General features: G+C 40.9%; 1 protein-coding gene across 4 annotated transcripts in view; it reads left to right on the top strand.

Annotated features, from left to right (window-relative positions):
- The first annotated feature begins 9996 nt into the window (after positions 1-9996).
- The window catches only part of slc30a9 (solute carrier family 30 member 9), a 94366-nt gene continuing 84422 nt past the window's right edge, over positions 9997-19940 (top strand). Inside the window, exons 1-3 of one of the 4 annotated variants that reach the window (XM_073064750.1) lie at positions 9997-10090; positions 13304-13374; positions 17149-17269. In XM_073064750.1, coding sequence (XP_072920851.1) covers positions 17173-17269 — 97 coding nt within the window. In that variant the 5' untranslated portion in view covers positions 9997-10090; positions 13304-13374; positions 17149-17172. Of the gene's footprint in view, positions 10212-13303; positions 13375-17145; positions 17270-19940 lie in introns of all 4 variants that reach the window. The other 3 variants (XM_073064747.1, XM_073064749.1, XM_073064746.1) reach the window with 3 other exon arrangements.

The raw sequence follows: 19940 nt of genomic DNA, 5'->3' as shown, positions 1-19940 counted from the left end.
CCTAAACTATGTTCCATCTGCCAATTCTCAGCCCTTCTCATGCCTCCCTGCTTCCTCAACACTACCTGCCCCTCCAACTATATTTATATTGTTTCAGAATTGGCCACAAAGCCATCAATTCCATCATACAACGTGAAAAGAAGAGGTCTCAACGCTGGCCTCTGTGGAACACCGCTAGTCACTGGCAGCCAACCAGCAAAGGCCCCCTTTATTCCCACACTTTGCCTCCTGCCAGTCAGCCAATTTTCTGTCCATGCTGGTACCTTTTCTGTAATACCATGGGCTCTTGTATTGTTAGATAGCCTCATAGAACATAGAACAGTACAGCACATTACAGACCCTTCGGCCCACAATGTTGTGCCGACCCTCAAACCCTGCCTCCCATATAATGCCCCACCTTAAATTCCTCCATATACCTGTCTAGTAGTCTCTTAAACTTCACTAGTGTATCTTCCTCCACCACTGACTCAGGCAGTGCATTCCACACACCAACCACCCTGAGTAAAAAACCTTCCTCTAAAATCCCCCTTGAACTTCCCTTTCCTTACCTTAAAGCCATGTCCTCTTGTACTGAGCAGTGGTGCCCTGGGGAAGAGGCACAAGCTATCCACTCATATGCAGCACCTTATCAAAGGCCTTCTAAAAATCCAAGTAAACAACATCAGATAACAGACATTGACTATCTGTTGTCTATCTAGCCTGTGTTTTCTTCAAAGAATTCCAACAGATTTGTCAGGCAAGATTTCCCCTTAAGGAAACTGTGCTAACTTTTCCCTATTTTATCATGATCTAAATAGGCATCATTAGTCTCGAGAGACCATGGATTTGCGCCTTGGAAGGTTTCCAGGGCACAGGCCTGGGCAGGGTTGTATGGGAGACTGGCAGTTGCCCGTGTTGCAAGTCTCCCCTCTCCACACCATCAACGTTGTCCAAGGGAAGGGCAAGGGCCGATACAGCTTAGCACTGGTGTCGTTGCAGAGCAATGTGTGGTTAAGTACCTTGCTCAAGGACACAACACATTGCGTTAGCTGAAGCTCGAACTAGTGACCTTCAGATCATTAGACCAACGCCTTAACCACTTGGCCACGTGCCAACACGCGATCTATATCCTGCTTTATTCTTAGACAAATATTGTTGCTATCCACCTCTCTACTGATTTTTGTGTCATCGTGTCACGAGTAGTTGGTTTGCTTAAAATTCTGTGTTCCCATTGAATAAGATCATGGCTGATCAAATTGAATATCACCTTCACATTCCAGACCACCCACTATAACTTTCACCCACTTGCTTATCAAGAACCTATCTACCTGCAGCTGTAAAATGTACAAAGACTTTGCTGCCAGCATCCTTTCTGAACGAGAGGTTCAAGGTTCATGACCATCTCTATCTCAAAAGGGCAACCCTTTATTTTGAAGCAGTGACCCTAAATTCTAGATTTCTGTTCTCTCTGTATCTATCCTGTCCAGGCCCATCAGGATCTTATGTTTCAATCAAGTCACCTCTCACTTTTCCAAATTCCAGAAGATGCAGAGCTGAGCTGTCCAACCTGATCATTTCAAGCAATCCACCAATTCCAGGTGTTAGTCCAGCAATATTCTCTCAACTGCCTCCAAGGCATCCATGTTCTTCGCTAAATAAAGATACCAATATTAGAGCTCCAGATAAGGTCTCACCAGTACCTCATTTAACTGAGTAATATAATCCCTCTACTTTTGCTTTCATTTGCCCAGGCAGTAAATGATATCACTCTGCTTCTTTTTATGATGTTACGAACCCCGTAACTGGGTCACTTACCAGCAAAGATGGAGACGTCCGTTGAAGTCTGATGATACTATTTTTAACAGTATTTATTAATAAAAATACACTAAAATAATATCAATGCAAATATACAGATAATATACGTCATCAATACTAAATCTAAAAGTGCGGGTATAATAATAATCAATAAGAAATCTCTATCGTTGTCTAGGGGATAACGTATTGTCCGATGGAAATATAAAGTTCACTCAGTTCATGCAGGCTGCAGCCATTGGGGACTGCTGTGTTACAATGGTTGGAGAGAGAGAGAGATTTGGAGAAAAACTTGCCGACTTTCCTTTTATGATTTCGATCCGTCAGGAGTCTCGTTGTCGTGGCTGTTCACTTGTGGCCTCTCCTTTAGCTAAGCCGTTCTTCCGTGATGAGCCCGCCACCCAGGCAAGGGAGGACGCACACGAGCCCCCATCGGCTTTTGCTGTCAAACGCTGTCGCGGGATTTCTAGCGTTTCTCCTGGTGCGTCTAAAGGGGTTGTTCCCCAGACCCCTTTTTTATCCTTACTCACGGGGTCTCAGATGTCAATCAGGTTGGGATGATGCAATCCCTCAACCAGACCACTTTGGTTGTCCACTGAGGGGCTTCAATGAATAGTGCAGTACTCAATACACAATTCCGTCTCCAAGAGACAATGGCCGTTATCAATGGTTCTGCCTTTCTGGGGCCAGGACACATTCCAAACCTATGTATTCTGGACGTCTCTCTCTCATTTCCTGGGTCCCAGACCCGAATTAATAGCAATCTTGCGATTCTCAAAAAGGAGGGGGCAACTTTGTACCCTTCGGCCCCTCAGAGTTGTGTCACATTCGTAACAATGATTAATTGAGATAACTGTATATTAGCCTTTTTCAAGGCTTTCACAAGGTTAACAAAACCCCTCTACAACTCATGGTTATACACAATCACATCATTTCTGAAAAGTTTATTTTCAGTTCTCTTGTCAAAATGGGTATTTTTACATTTCCCCACATTTTCTTCCATTTGCCATTTCATGTAACTTATTCACATCCCTTTCTCTCCCCTTCATATCCTCTTCACAACACACCTTCCTACCTACATACATGGAAGATGTTGGAAATACTCAGCAGGTTGGGCAACCTTTGTTTAAGGAGAAGCAATCTGAGTCTGGGAACTTTGTGGGAACTTGGTAGTTCTGAAAAAGGGTCTCATACCCAAATCACTAACTGTTTGACCTTCCACAGATACTGTCCGACCCATTGTGTATTTGCAGCAGTTTCAGATTTCCATCATCTGAAATTTCTTGATTCTCACACTTTCCTGCCTAACTTTGTCCCACAAGCAAATTTATCAACCTCAATGCCCTCAGCCTAGCCTGAGGCTCCAGCACCAATCCCCATGCCACATCTTGACAACCAGAAAAATACCTATTTATGCCTACTCTGTTAGTCAGCCAGTCTTCGGCAAAACGTTACCTCCTACATCAAGCTTGGATTATGTATGCCTAACTAACAAAAACCTCTACATATGAGTGAGTTCCCATAATACTCAAAGGTCCAGTGTACAGATAAGCATCTGTTCATATGAATGGCAGAACTAATTTCCACTTTCAGTAATTGTTCTCTCTCATCAGTCTTGTCTTCTTCCAATGCCGTTCAATATAATGCTATGAACGTATGGTTACTATATTGAATGATTTTTATGTATTTTCTCACAAATAGGCAAATTCGACTTAAGGACTACCATAAAACATAACCTGTTCATTACCCAGAGACAGCTTGTAACCTATGATGCAGCAATTTATCCATGTTATCACATGTAGTGAATGGTATAACCTGCAGAGGGTGCAATAAACTTCATCCAAACAATCACAAAGTATCTTGTTAAGAGATTAAAAATTTTACCTTGGCCTGGAATTAATGGTTAGCAGTGAACTAAAGGTATCAACCATTTATACCCTGCATCAGAAGCCACATTCAGTCCACTGGTTAAATGATGTTTGCCTGAATGAGCAATTGAGCTTGTTTTAACTTGCATCCTGACTGGTGGTGTTTGACAGCTTGTTAAGCATTTATTGTAAATAGTGTAAAACCATGAACCTGCCAAGGATATTAAAAGATTAGGCCAAACAACAAGACTGTTTCAAACACACTTCTGTGTAGGGAATGGTAATCCCATCCATTTTCCACCCAAAAGGATCAAACGGAATGTGAAAAGATGAAAGCAGTAACGTTTGAAGCCACTTCTCAGCCCATACATATAAATAAATATAAGGAAAGGAAACAGGAAGTAACCAAGGCTAATGGAATGTAGACCTTTTTAACAAGACAGCAGGAATGCAGAGGGGTAGAAGTTTACATTGCACTGGATAAATAACAGGTAGAGTATTCTGAACAGTTCTGGGATAGCGAGAAAGGAGATACTGGCATTGGACTGAGTGCAGCGGTGATTTACTAGAGTCATATCTGGTCTTCAAGGATTAAATTAGAAGATTACACATTGTGGAGATGAATTCACTGAAAGATAGAAAGTTTAAGTGAATTAACTGAGGTCCACAAGATAACAAAGAGAACTGACAGGTAGATCAAGAAATATTTCTGCTGGCCAGAGTGGGTCTTCATCTGGTGCTGGTACAGCCGGAAGGGATGTTTAAAAAAAGACATTTCTGCACACATTAGGTGGTGAAAATCTGCATCTCTCTTTTGCAAATAATAACTAATGCTTAGTTGTCCATTGTTTTATTGTAAATTGAAAAATTCTTAACTGTAGGTAAAGGAGATGGATAAAGGACAATGACAGTTATGTAGTGATTTAGCAGGAGTAGGCAATTGGGCTCATCACACCTGCCCTGCCATTTATTGTGATCATGAATTAGATTACAGATCACTGATCTTACTGAATACTAGAATAAACTCAAGGGGCTAACACCTTGCTCCTACATTCCTCAGGTAATGGCTTTGGTTCTTAGAACTTAAGGATTTAGTGAAGACAGATGGACCAACAGAGACAAATTCCATGTAAATGCTAAATAGTGTTGTTTGAAGGAGTTTGTGTGTGTTAGGGATAGCAATATTAAAGCACTGGAGACATATGAAGTAGTTAACAGTTCATAAGCAGTTTCTGGTTGCATTAAATATCAATTGAGGAACAGCTTCAACCCTGCTACAAACCTACTGGCCTCCAGGTAGGGAGTAGAGAAGCAAATCCGCAGGTCAGTTTCAGAAAGCTGCAAGGCTAATGGGAGAACAACAATTATTTCACCGTGGATTGGGATAGTGGCCATGAAAAGGGCAGAGAGTTGGAGGATTTCCCTAAATGGAAATGTGTTGGGGCAAACTTCATCGGTGTGTGTGCTTCATCACAGCCAGATGGCTGATGAAATTAGTGCGGCTCATGCTGTGCATCTAGCCTTTCAAAGCTCATTTGACAGACTGCCACATGGCAGCTGCCAGTGAAATTGTATTCTATGGGACTAAAGGGACAGTAAAGTACAGACAGAAGATGGACTAAGGGACATAAAGCAGATAATTATGTGAATTGGTCACCTTTCAAGTCGTCAGCAATGCTCCATAGAATTTTTATTCAGGTTTTCTTGATGTAATATTAATATAGATTTGGGTGTACAAGACAGAAATTCCATGTTTAGAGAGATAGCTGGGAAAAGAATTAAACAGTGAAAAAAAACTCAGCAATACCTAGATTTGTGAAATAGGCAATCTATGGCAGACTGGTTATACTTTCATTTCCAAAACCAGTCATAGTTTTCAGTCTTGGGAGTATAAGCTGGTAAATATAAGTACAGAGAAAACTGATGAAAGAACTAAGTTTCTTAAAGATACATACACTAAGTTGTGAATTACCTAAGAGGACAACAAAGGCAGATTCATAGCAGATTCAATATAAAAAAGATGGTAATTACTGAATGTGAAAATAGTTATAAGGAAAGAGAAGGGGAGTGGAATTAAGTGGATAGCACCACCAAGGGAAGAGATATCTACAAGTTTGGTATTTATTTTGCCTCACTTCCATTCTAAATGCTACTTACTTACTTTGCATGATTTTGTTTTTTCTTTCTGCACCTTGGGTGTTTGTTGGGTTTTGATGGGTTTTTCAGGGTTTGTTGTTTCGTGGCTGCCTGTAAGGAGGCAAATCTTAAGGTTGTATAATGTATACATACTTGGAAAATAAATATACCTTGAACTTTGGACATGGGCACTCTTATCTACCAACTTATGTGTGTATTTTAGTGCATGTTAACTCTGTTGGCAATGTTAGATCAACATTTTTTAATCACAAACAAGAAAAAATCTTCAGATGCTGGAAATCCAAGCAACACACACCTGATAAGGGTCTCGGCCCAAAACATCAACTGTACTCTTTCCCTTAGATGCTGAGTTCCTCCAGCATTTTGTGTGTGTTGCTCAATATTTTTAAAGTTCCTTCCATAAGGTTCTATTGTCTTTTAGTTTTGGTCATAGCACATAATTCTATATCACTCTCTCTTTTTTATATTTAATGAGCTACATCTTAAAACAAAGAATAATGTGTGTTGATGCAACCTGCTCTAACTATCCAAAGGACTATCATAAAATATAGTGGAGCAAATCTAAAGATGAAAGTCAGCAGGTGTATCTGTGGCTCACATGTGAAACAGGTGTGACAACCCATCTATCTTTTACTTTCAGATTGAGTATAAAATACAAATATTATTTATCTGCAGATAGAAAGACATTCTTCAAAAATCTAGACATTAGAAATTAATATGTTCATGAAATGGCACTTTGCCCAAGAAATATAATCTACAATTTCTGGTAGAAGTGTAAACTACAAGTCTATCTATTAATGAGAATTATCGAATCATACTGAGTGGAAGCAGGACATCATGTCTGTATCAACCAATGAGCATCCAGCCATATAAATTCCATCATCCTGTACTTTCAATGCCTAGGAGGTTCAAGTGTTTATCCGGACACCTCTTAAATGCTTAGTGATTCTGCTTCCATCACTTTCTCTGGCAGTGCATTTCAGGTAAAGAAAATCCCCTCCAAATCTCTTACTCTAGATCTTTGCCCTCTGATTTTATTTTCTCTGATAATGGATTATTTTCTACACCCCTCATAATTTTCTATGCCTGAGTCATGTCAGAAAATGAAGGAATATGGACCATGTGTGATCAGAAAGGAGAAAGATTAGCATATTTAATGTGGCATGGACTGTGGGTCGAAGGGCCTATTCTGATGCTGTAAGGCTTATGCTATATGTCCTCTCTTAACCTCATCCTCTCTAGAAAAACAGACCTATCTTCTCATAACCAAAATGCTTCATCCCAAGCAATATCCTCTAAATCTCCTCTGCACCCTTACCAATGCTATCATATCCTTCCTAATAAAACTTATGTCCTAAATAAGTTTAAGGAGCAACACCATTAATACTGTTTGGGTATATTGCAATTCTTCAGATAGTAAGTACGACTTCTGCTAACTACTTTTTTTATTTTCCATATATGAGATCCTTCTGCTTCAATTCATTATTGTTTTCTTTTCTGTCTCTGTTAGTTTTGAAAATAATAGTTACCCTGACAACTTAAGACTGCATCTCATCAATGACATTCTCTTTGGTCCCTCATCCTTGTCAAAAAAATTGCTTCTGTGGAAAAGCAGCCAACATAATTCAAGACTCCTCCCATCCCAGACATTCTATCTTTTCTTCATCTTACTCCGGGCAAAATATACAAAAGCCTGAACGGTACTAACAGGCTCAAGGACAGTTTCTATCCTACTAAGCATTTAAGAGTTGTGCAGATGAACACTTGAATCTCCTAGGTATTGAAGTCTATAACCCAGGTTGTATTATTTCAAAGGACCTCTCTTGGCCCAGCATGTAAGTGCAGTTATGAAGAAAGCATGGCAGTGCCTCTACTTTCTTAGGATTTTGCAGAAATTTGGCATGACATCTAAAATCTTGACAAACTTTTATCGATGTATAGTGGAGAGTACATTGACTGGCTGCATCACAGCCTGGTATGGTAACACCAATGCTCTTGAAATCCAACAAAAAATAGTGAATAGAACCCCAGTCCATCACGGGTAAAACCCTCCCCACCATTGAGCATTTTTGCAGGAAAACAGTATTCATCATCAGGGACCCCAACTACCCAGGACATGTTTTTTTTCTCACTGTTGCCATCAGGAAGAAGGTACAGGAGCCTTAGGACTCACACCTTGAACCAAAGGGAATAAAGGGGAACTTGTCCCCATCATTGAAATGTTCCCACAACCTATGGGCTTGCTTTCAAGAACTTTTTATATCATGTTCTCTATTTATTTTGCTTATTCATGTATTTTATGTATTATTTATGTATTTTTATTTCCAAGATGGCGGCGCGATGCAGCTTGCAGCGGCCACTCCAGAGCTGATTATCTGTTATTTGTGAAGCGGGGTGCTGTGCACAATCATAATCAGTTGAAAACGGATGTGGGAGCACGGAGGAACATCGGGAAATCTCCAGGAAGACCTTCTTCGTTGCTGCTACTGCTGTGAGCTCTGGGACTGCTGAGAAGAACAGGCCCCCAGTCCTCGGGGTCGCGTTGCCGATGGCCGTTGGCGGGGGCGTCTTAATATGCTCAGCGAAGCTGTGCCGGAGGGGATGGTTGTCGGCTCGGAGGTTCGACTGACTCGGAGTCCGCTGCGGTCAGGTCGCTTTCATTGTGTGCTGTGTCTACGAGGCTGAGTCGGGCGGCGCCGTGAAAGTCCATAGCGGGGGTATTCCCTTCTGCTGCCAGCATGGGATGGTGAGTCTGTCGGGACCCTGGGGTCTTGTGGAAACTGTGTGGTGATTTCTTTTGAACTTATAGTCCTTTAACATCTTTGGACTATTTTTACTGTGCCCATGGTCTGGTTTTTTTTATCAATTATGCTATTGTTTGCACTGTTGTAACTATATGTTGTAACTATGCGGTTTTGTGCAGGTCTTGTAGCTTTAGTTTTTGGTCTTGTTTGTCTGGTCGATTTGGAACTCCTTTCTGGGGAACGCGTTAAGATGGTAGCGTGATATTAATACGCAGCAGCCTCTCCGGACTCTGGATTGGGGATTGCCAAATGTTATGTGGATTTTCTAGTGTAGTCTGTTTTGTCATATGCTTTTGTGATATCATTCTGGAGGAACGTTGTCTCATTTTTTAACTGCATTGCATTGTGGATTCTAAATGACAATAAACTGAATCTGAATCTGAATTTATTATTATTTCTTTCTTTTTGTTTGTGCAGTTTATTGTTTTTTACATGCTGGTTGGTGTGGTCTTTCATTATGACCGCATGACCGCAGTCTTTCATTCCATTATGGTTGTTGTTGCATGCCGTCAAGTCGGCGATGACTCATGGCGACTCAGCACCATCCGCCCCAAAGTCCAGTGCTGACATCACTACACCACCGGCTGGCACCTATTATGGTTATTATTCTACTATGGATTTATTGACTCTGCCCACAAGAAAATTAATCACTGCGCTGTATATGGTGACATACTTAGATAATAAATTTACCTTTAACTTTTGACCTTTGAAGTCTATGGAATAGAGTTATACGCGTGGGGGGGGGGATATTAAAAATCGACCCCCCCCCTCCCCATGATGAACAAGACAGGGCATCAGTGTACTGAGTGATTCTTTGGGGGGGGGGGGGTTCAAAGATTAATTGAAATACAGAACGTACTGCCTAAGTAAGTGGTGACGGCAGGTACTCTCACAACATTTAAAAAGCATCTCGGCAAGCAGTTGAATTGGCAAGACATATAATGTTTGGGACAAAATGCAGGTAAATGTGTTTAGTAGAGAGGTGCAATGGTCGACATGGACATGGTTGGTTTAAGGGCCTGTCAACGTGCTGGATGACAACTCACTCCGCATCTCCCCACCCTAAAAACACTTGTCATTTCCAGTATTAGCAATAAGGCGTGTCAGTTTTAGTTTCATTTGTGATTCGATAATCTGAGAGTCTCCAAGTAATTCTGCAGATTTCCCTCTATTCATGTTCACGAGTTCCGACCACTTTCTGTCCCGTCTCCGTTGACTCTGAGCCGGCATTAATAATATCCCCGATCCATAATAAACAAAAGCGCGAACATTGGCGGCAACTGGACGTTTTGACTTCATGACGTCATCACAGCCAGGCAACAATCACCAGGGCGTGACCCCCCCCCCGTTACGACCCGAGGAGTACGTCATCGCAGCGGAGGGATGACGTCACCCGCCGCATTCGGCCAGCCGACGTGCCGCTTCGCCGTGATCTCGCGATGCCCAGCGTCTCGATCGTGAGGAGGATGAGTATGTGAGAGTGTGGAGGCGGCGATGGGGTCTCTGGGAATGAATGAGGAGTAAGGAGGCGGCGTGGGTTATGAAGGTGGGGCGGCAGGGCGCTGGTCACTGGCATAAAACACACCCACAGGTGAGCGGCCAAGCTCGGCGCAGCTGTGAGTTGTTGCAGGCGAGACACGAGTCATGGACTGCCGGCTCAGTCATCCGGGTGGGAGACATGGGTTGAAATAAAAGGTGGAAGGTAGGCTGTCGGAGGACCCCACGGCGCCAGGGCCGACTCTGTCCGGGAGGAGATGGTGATCCCGTTACCAGGCGGGCGGCCCTTGCTTTGGTCGGCCGCTGTGTATTCTGGAGGGGTTTCTTAACCCACGCCTTTCCTATTCCTCATCCGATTCTAAACCTGTCTCGAAAACAACCCTCTCTGGACACTGCTGATATCCTTGCTGCTTGCGAGATGGATCATGTGATGCTTCATTTGATATTTACAATTCTAAGCTTAATAAGGAAGCCTAGAGAAGCATCTTTGTGTGGAAGACAAAACTGAAACTCGCCACTACGTGAGGCAAGAAGTGTAGATTCACTTTAGTGGGGAGAGAAAGGAATGGGGGGGGGGCATAAATTGGGAGTGGGAGGAGTCTTTTTGCAGCAAAAAAAACTTGGCATAGACCGGTTTAATCCAATGGCATTTTTGTGTACAGTAGGTACTGAGTAATCATTTTACGCCAGCAGTAGTTGTGCAAGAAGTTTGGGGAATTAATAAGTCATCCGTTGATAGAGAAGAGCAAATGACCAAAGAGACGATCTAACCATAAAACTTTTTCAGTAGGAATCTCTAAAATGCTTAAACCCTCTTAAATGAATCGATGGTAATACTGTAATTGTGTGTGGAAGTTTTCATATCATCACTGAATATTAACAATTTTGTAGCCTGCTAATGTTCACCATGCGATTAAAATCTCAGTTCCCCCACACCCAGCAGGTTTATTTGAACTGCTGGTCAATCCTACTTTGAATAAACACAAGAGATTCTGCAGATGCTACAAATCTTGAGCAACTCACAAAATGTTGGAGGCACTCAGCAAGTCAAGCAGTGCCTGTTGAGTGAATAAACAGCTGAAGTTTCGGGCCATCAGGATTGGAAAGGGGCAGAACTTTGTGAACTCTTGGACTTCTCTAGCACCTAGTCAGATAATCTATTTATCTCTTCAAACCTCGCCTGCTATTCTGGGCTTCTTCACTCAGATGTCCATTTTCATTTCTTCTGACCCTGAATTTTTCACTCTCCTCTCATTTTTCCTGCCCTGTGAAAAGTTGCCTTGTTCATCTTTGGCAGGTATTGTTTTTAACCCCTCTTTCCTTTCTGGTCATTGAACAGAGAGTAAATTGGTTCATTGTTTCACTGAGGTTCACTTGTCTTGCCTGCTTTCAATGCAGATCAATTCAAGACAACTGTATTGAAGTCATACAATGTAAAATGACAACAGAGGTACATTGCAGATAGACAATAATGTTGTACCAAGGTAGATTGAGGTCAAGAGTCCATCTTATACCAAGAACCCTTCAATAGCCTTAAATGGCAGGTAGAAGCTGTCCTTGACCTGGCTGGTATGTGCTTTCAGGAATTTTTATCTTCTGCCTGATAAGAAGGGGGAGAAGAGAGAATGGCCAGGGTGAGTGGGGTTTTTGATAATGGGAGAAGTGTAGACAGAATCCATGGAGGGGAGTCTGGTGTCTGTGGTGTGTTGAGCTGCATCCGTGACTCTGGAAGTTTTTTTGTGGTTTCAGACACAGCAGTTGCCAAAGCAAGCTGTGAGCCACCTGGATAGGATGCTTACGATGGTGCATCAATTGGTTGGGGTGCAAAGGGACATGCTAGATTTCTTTAGCCCCTTGAGGAAGTAGAAGCACTCATCAGTTTTCTTGGCTGTGACAGTGTCAATATAGTTGGACAAGGATGGGCAATTGGGGATGATCACTTCTGGGCACTTGAAGCTCTCAACCCTCCCTTCATTGTTTACCCATATCCTCTGTAATTACTGCAGCATTGGCTGTTGCATCAGATGATCTTACTTCTTGGTTTATTCAAAACCTATCACCTTGGTTATATCCAGAGCATCTTGAATAATTACTTCTCTAACCCTTAGCCCTATACTGTTATCTCAGGAATTGCCATAAAGACCTCAGATTACCTCATCATGATGCAAAAATGTATCACATTTAAAGTAATTGGAAGAAAATCTGAAGCTCACTGAAAGAGCAACATAAGATACCATAATACCTTTTAATATGAAATTGTGCTTGAAGTGAAAAGAATAAGCTTAGGAAAATATCACATGGTAGAGGTGTAAATGTATATCAGTTTTCAAAGGTTTAGCACAGCCTTAGTTGGTGGAGTATCCTGTCCTGAATAATTGTGTTGTGACATTGTTGTAAGGGTGGCACAGTAACATAGAAGTGGGCATAACATTTTGCAGCACCAGTGACCCAGGTCGAATTCCTGCCACTGTCTATAGGAGTTTGTACATTCTCTTCATGACCTTGTGAGTTTCCTTCGGCAGTCTGGTTTCCTCCTGCATCCCAAAGACGTATGAGTAGGGTTATTAAGTTGTGGGCATGCTATGTTGACAAATAGATGAAAGAAAATTGGAGGGCTATATGGGAGGGAAGGTTTAGATTGGCCTTGAGTAGGTGAAGCATTCAGCACAACATTGTGGGTTGAAGGGCCTATTCTGTGTTGTACTGATCTATTTTTTAAAATAATCCAATTATCAGTGAGCTCTAGTTAAACTGAGGAGAAGCAATTGTGTTCAGGATACAATTCAATCTGCAATGAACTCCTTCACAAACTCTGGTCAGAACCTTTTTAAGTTAAACTTCTGATCATGTTCTTTTATTCAGGGCATTTTCATCCATCCTAACATTGCTATTATCTTTTATTCTCTCAGCCATTTTTATTGATTGTTTCATGCTTGAATGCAGTTTTGTCATCTACAATTTCTTCATGTTAAATATTTGCCTAGAATCCTGATCAAGAGTACCGACAGATTTGTCTTCCCTCCCCTAATCTCAAACATATTTATTTGTTTGCTCCTTAAATCTTTTCAATATTTGTTTTAAGAAACTCTCTAATTCTCACTGCTGTGTCCTTCAGTATGAATTTTTGTTTGTTCTGTCAACCCCATAAACATGTTTCTAACTTTGTTTCTTTTTTTTTTTTACCAGGCTTTAAGTATGGTTGAGTGATCCTAACAATTCATCATTCAAAAAAAAGTTATGTCTAATGTTTCCATTGGGTTAGTAATACTTTCTATTTTAAATGGATTTAAAAAATTCTCATCAGTTGAAATAGAGATATATTGTTACTGCAAATCTCCATTGCAAATAAGTTTCATATCGCTTTCATTCCTTTTCAGTACTTACCTAAAATGTGAGAAATTGAAATGGTTATCTTTTGTTCTAAGAGAAAGAGCTGAATTAAAGAAAATGTGCATAATGGACATTATACAGTTTCTCTGGGTGTCATGGTGTTGAAAATTATAGTGTACATTTAATGCATACAGTGATACATTCTGTAATCACAATCAGGAATGCTGGAGGGATCCATAGGTAGTGAAATTTGTGCCTAATTTTATTTCAACATGGCTGTGAACAATATTACATTTTTTTATGCTGAATAATACTGAACTATATACACTGCCCTTTATTGGTCCATTCCATATTAGTTTGAAATAATAATTTCGGGTTGGTGAGTGAGATAGTTCTTTTTTCTCAGTTTGTCCTCAATAACTCCTTGTAACTTTCATTTCAAAGGAGATGTCTGTTCAGTTAAGGTCCCTTTACCTGGTTATAAGATGTTTTGATTAGTTTTCAAAGGACATCTGCTGTGAAGTTTTACAGGTTAGATTTGAATTATTAGATTTGGCTTGTTTCTGAAGAATTTTGAAGAGTTTGAAAATGTACTGGTTCCTTGAGAGATGTTGAGCATCAGCATGAAATACAATTGTTATCCCATGGCTGGTATTACATAAAGTCAAAAATTGAAGTTTTAAAGTGAACTTGGACATATCTGAAGTACAGATAGCAGTAGGATGTCGGTTCTAAAATGCTCTTCCCAAGTTTCAGGATCTGTTATTGTAAACCATGCGAGCTATTTCATAGATTTTATATCATGTGGTTTAATAGCTTGTGAAAGACAGTGGTTTATTTGAATCTTGTGGCTTTGCTGCTAATAAACCATTAAATGACTTCCTCATGATTTCTGTTAAAAAGGCTCAATGTAGTTAGCTTTGTCATCTGAAACTTTAAATAATTGTCTTTCAGAAAAGTTTATTTTACTATTTATCATCCAAACCTTGAGATGTACATTATTTTCATGTTTTCTTGATGTTCTATACCTCCATGGATTGGACTGAAATGTTTCATATTCCTCCAAGTACTTAAAGTTTTGATAAACTTGTCAGATGCATTTCAGCCTTTTGTAATATTCGACTGTACAATAATAGATTAGCTTTACTATAGGTTACTATAGGTTAACTCTGCCTTACTATAAAATGTTTTCCATATATTTTGCAAAATAATGCCAGAATTATGGTATGCATATATGTATGCTGAGCTTGTGCTGTTTATTACTTATAGTACTGGGAGTATTGTGCCATAAATTCAAAGAGAATGATGGAAATTGTTAGTAGAACAAAAAGTTGACATTTCAGGCTGGCAAGCCTTTCTTCTGATTCAAAAAAAAAATCAAATATATTTTATGTTGCAGAAAAGGGATGGACAGGGAAGAAGAGAATGAATGCCCCTAATAGGGTGATGACCATGAGAGATTGGGTGTAGTGGTTGTGTCAGCTAAGGGAGAATGATTAAGAAGGAACTGAGATAGCAAAACACTGCATATGCTAAAAAAAATTGAAATGAAACTGAAAATATGTAGTACTTTAAGTAGTGTCTATGGAAAGAAAATAATAGATAACTTTACTGATTAGTGATTTATCATCAGATTTGGCTGTCATTTGATTTATTCCAGATATAGTGGTAAAGTAGTTTTAGATTTTAATTTGTTTGCATTTGTAAACTAATAGCTTTTATAGGTTGTCAATGTAAGGAACAATTCTTTGCATTTATAGTATTAAAATGTGCTAAGGTTCTTTACAAATGTAGACAGAGATAGGTGGAGAGAGGCTGGTTAACTAAGACTTGGGGAAGAATCCAAGAATATGGTTGTAGTGCCTATAAAAGTATTACCACCTTGAAAGTTTTCATGTTTTATTGTTTTACAACATTGAATCACGGTGGATTTAATACTTTTTGATACTGATCAACAGAAAAGACTCTTGTGTCAAAGTGAAAAGAAATTTCTATGAATTGGTCTAAATTTATTACCGTTATTAAACACAAAATAATTGATTACATGATTACTCACACTTCAAGTCAGTATTTAGTAGTTGCACCTTTGGCATCAGTTACAGCCTTGAGTCTATGTGGATAGGTATCAGCTTTACACATTTGGACACTGCAATTTTCCCCTATTCTTCTTTACAGAACAGTTCAAGCACTGCCAGATTGCATGGGGATAATGAGTGAATAGCTCTTTTCAAGCCAAGCCCCAAATTCTTAATTGTATTGAGGTTTGAACTCTGACCTGGCCACTCCAGGGCATTAATGGTTTTAAGCCATTCCCCTGAAGCTTTGGCGTTATGCTTGGAGGTCATTTTCTTGCTGGAAAACAAATCTTCTCCCAAGTTGTAGTTCTATTGTAGACTGCATCAGGCATTCATCCAGGATTTCCCTGTATTTTGTGTATTCTTTTTATCCTCTACCTTCACAGGCCTTCCAGGGCCTGCTGCAATGAAGCATCCCCACAGCATGATGGAACCACCATCAGGATTCATGGTAGGGATGGTGTGTTCAGTCTGGTGGCCAAAAAGCTCAAAAAGACCGTAGAGCCTTCCAGCTGACTTCAGAGTTTCCACGTGCCTTCTGGCAAGCTCTAGTTGAGATTTCATTTTTTTTTCCCAACAGTTGTTTTCTCTTTGCTATTCTTCCCATAAAGCTGCAACTGGTCAAGCACCTAGGGAACAGTTGTTTTGCGCATAGTCTCTCCCATCTCAACCACTGAAGCTTGTAGCTTCTCCAGAGTTGTCATAGGTCTCTTGGTGGCCTCCCTCACTAGTCCCCTCCTTGCACAGTAACTTAATTATGAAGATCGCTTGCTCTCAGCAGATTTATGGCTGTGCCATATTCTTCCTATTTCGTCCAATGGATATTCAGTGACTTGGAAATTTTCTTGTATTCATCTCCTGCCTTGTGCTTTTCAATAATCTTTTTGAGAAGTTGCTTGGAGTGTTATTTTGGCTTCATTGTGTAGATTTTTGCCAGGATACTAAACTCACCAGCAGTTGGACCTTCTAGGTACAGGTGTATATTTACGACAATCAATTGAAACACATTGACTGTACACTAGTGATCTCCATTTAATTATGTGACTTCTAAAACTATTTGGCTGTTCCAGTGATGATTTGGTGTATCATGTTAAAGGGGGTGAATCCATGTACAATCAATTATTATGGTTTTATATTTGTTATTAATTTAGATCTCTTTGAAGAGATCTGTTTTCACTTTGACATAAGATTTTTTTTTCTGTTGATCAGTGTCAAAAAAGCCAAATTAAATCCACTGATCTTACTTCTAAGATTCTGTATCAATCTTAATTGCAAAACAATAAATCATGAAAACTTACGGGGAGGGGGAATACTTTCTATGGGCACTGTAAATATGTTAGATATGTATGTGGCAGGATAGATGTAACAAAGCAGAAGATTTTAGGTAATGCCCTATAGCAGTGTTCAGACGGACAAAAACTGTCTTGGGGTATTTGGAGTGAAGCAACTGCATAGTAAAGCAGAATCAGGAAGAAGATTGCAGTCTAGGCTGCGAGTTGTTGAAGAGGTAGTGTGGAGAAACCAATGAAGGGAGGAAGGAAGCTTTCAAATTCCAGGCAGCTATTTAACCTATTTATGTTCAAACCGTAGATTCTTGTTTCTAAACTGATGTTATTTTCTTAGCAGAAAAAATTGTCTCCTGAAACCTATATGAATATGTTTGTTGGTCTCGTGCAAAAGCCGTGGCACACGATGTGCAGGTTTTATCTCCGACATTATGCTATCAGAGCTGGTGTGGCTCATTATGGTGAGTAAGATGTACTAATAGAATTTGACCACATCAGATTTCTGTATCAATCTTAATCTCACTGGCTGTTTTTGTCTTTTTTCTTGTGATGATAGGTTTTGTTTTGTTGCCTGATGTTATTTATAATCATTTTGTTATCTCTCTGTAATGACAATTTATGCCATGTTATTCAAATCCTGCCCTGAAAGTACCTGGAGAAGTTATTGTTCTCCTTACAGTTGGATGATGTGGTTGGCTTTTTTGCTGCTATAGCAATTCTGAGCAAAGACCTGAAATAATTATAAATTATCAAAAGAAATGGTGCAAAAAAAAAAGGAATAATAAAGTAGCGTTCATGATTTTATGCACACCAGGAATCTGATGCAAGAGAGCAAAATCTTTCTGAATCATTGAGTGTGGAATTTTAGGCTCATCTTCCCTCCCCAATGGCAGTTATGAGACGAGGACATGTCCTGGATAGCGAGACCATAGTGGGTCGGGTTGTGTCTATAATGGAGTTGGTGAGTCTACAGCCCTCTGCAACCTCTTGTGGTGCTGTGCATGAAGTTTCCATATCAGGGGTAAGTTTTTTACTCAGAGAATGGTGAGTGCGTGGAATGGGCTGCTGGCAACGGTGGTGGAGGCAGATACGATAGGGTCTTTTAAGAGACTCCTGAATAGGTACATGGAGCTTGGAACAATGGAGGCTATGGGTAACCTTAGGTAATTTTTAAGTAAGTACATGTTCAGCACAGCATTATGGGCCGAAGGGCCTGTATTGTGCTGTAGGTTTTCTATGTTTCTATATCAGGCTATGATGCAATGAGTCAGAAAGCTCTCTACAGCATATCTGTAGGAACTTGTAAGAGTCTTTGTTGACATACCAATCACCATAAACTCCTAATGAAGTAGAGCCACTAGCATGCTGCCTTTGTGATTGTATTAAGATAGATAGATAGATAGATACTTTATTCATCCCCATGGGGAAATTCAACTTTTTTTCCAATGTCCCATACACTTGTTGTAGCAAAACTAATAACATACAATACTTAACTCAGTAAAAAATATGGTATGCATCTAAATCACTATCTCAAAAAGCATTAATAATAGCTTTTAAAAAGTTCTTAAGTCCTGGCGGTTGAATTGTAAAGCCTAATGGCATTGGGGAGTATTGACCTCTTCATCCTGTCTGAGGAGCATTGCATCGACAGTAACCTGTCGCTGAAACTACTTCTCTGTCTCTGGATGGTGCTATGTAGAGGATGTTCAGAGTTTTCCATAATTGACCGTAGCCTACTCAGCGCCCTTCGCTCAGCTACCGATGTTAAACTCTCCAGTACTTTGCCCACGACAGAGCCCGCCTTCCTTACCAGCTTATTAAGACGTGAGGCGTCCCTCTTCTTAATGCTTCCTCCCCAACACGCCACCACAAAGAAGAGGGCGCTCTCCACCACTGACCTATAGAACATCTTCAGCATCTCACTACAGACATTGAATGACGCCAACCTTCTAAGGAAGTACAGTCGACTCTGTGCCTTCCTGCACAAGGCATCTGTGTTGGCAGTCCAGTCTAGCTTCTCGTCTAACTGTACTCCCAGATACTTGTAGGTCTTAACCTGCTCCACACATTCTCCATTAATGATCACTGGCTCCATATGAGGCCTAGATCTCCTAAAGTCCACCACCATCTCCTTGGTCTTGGTGATATTGAGACGCAGGTAGTTTGAGTTGCACCATATCACAAAGTCCTGTATCAGTTTCCTATACTCCTCCTCCTGTCCATTCCTGACACACCCCACTATGGCCGTGTCATCAGCGAACTTCTGCACATGGCAGGACTCCGAGTTATATTGGAAGTCTGATGTGTACAGGGTGAACAGGACTGGAGAGAGTACGGTTCCCTGCGGCGCTCCTGTGCTGCTGACCACCGTGTCAGACCTACAGTCTCCCAACCGCACATACTGAGGTCTATCTGTCAAGTAGTCCACTATCCAATCCACCATGTGAGAGTCTACTCCCATCTCCGTTAGTTTGTGCCTTAAGATCTTGGGCTGGATGGTGTTAAAGGCACTAGAGAAGTCAAGGAATGTAATCCTCACAGCACAACTGGCCCCATCTAGGTGAGAGAGTGATTTGTGCAGCAAATACGTGATAGCATCCTCCACTCCCACCTTCTCCTTATACGCAAACTGAAGAGGATCCTGGGCGTGCCTGGTTTGTGGCCTCAGATTCTGTATTATCAGCCGCTCCATGGTCTTCATCACATGCGACGTCAAGGCAACAGGTCTGAAGTCATTCAACTCCTTTGGTTGTGGTTTCTTCGGTACTGGGACAATACAGGATGTTTTCCACTGTCTGGGTACTCTTCTCTGCTCCAGGCTCATGTTGAAGATGCGCTGTAGTGGTTCTCCCAGCTCAGTCGCACAGGCCCTCAGTAATCGTGGGGAGACTCCATCCGGTCCAGCCGCCTTGCTGGTACAGATCTTCCTCAGTTGACCTTCCACCTGTGCAGCCGTAATCCTGGGCATGGGCAAGGTCTCCTGTGAGTGGCTATTTTCCTGTGAGGGAAGTAAGCCTGGTGTGGAGTTCTGCGGTGAGGATGAGATTGAGCTGTCGAACCTGTTGAAGAAGTTGTTCAGCTGGTTCGCTTTCTCCACATCTCCACTTATGTTTGCCCCCCGCTTTGCACCGC

This window comes from Hemitrygon akajei, chromosome 13, assembly GCF_048418815.1.
Source record: "Hemitrygon akajei chromosome 13, sHemAka1.3, whole genome shotgun sequence".
NCBI lineage: Eukaryota > Metazoa > Chordata > Chondrichthyes > Myliobatiformes > Dasyatidae > Hemitrygon > Hemitrygon akajei.
The sequence above is the reverse complement of the archived record's forward strand: the minus strand, read 5'-3'. Positions and strand labels throughout refer to the sequence as shown.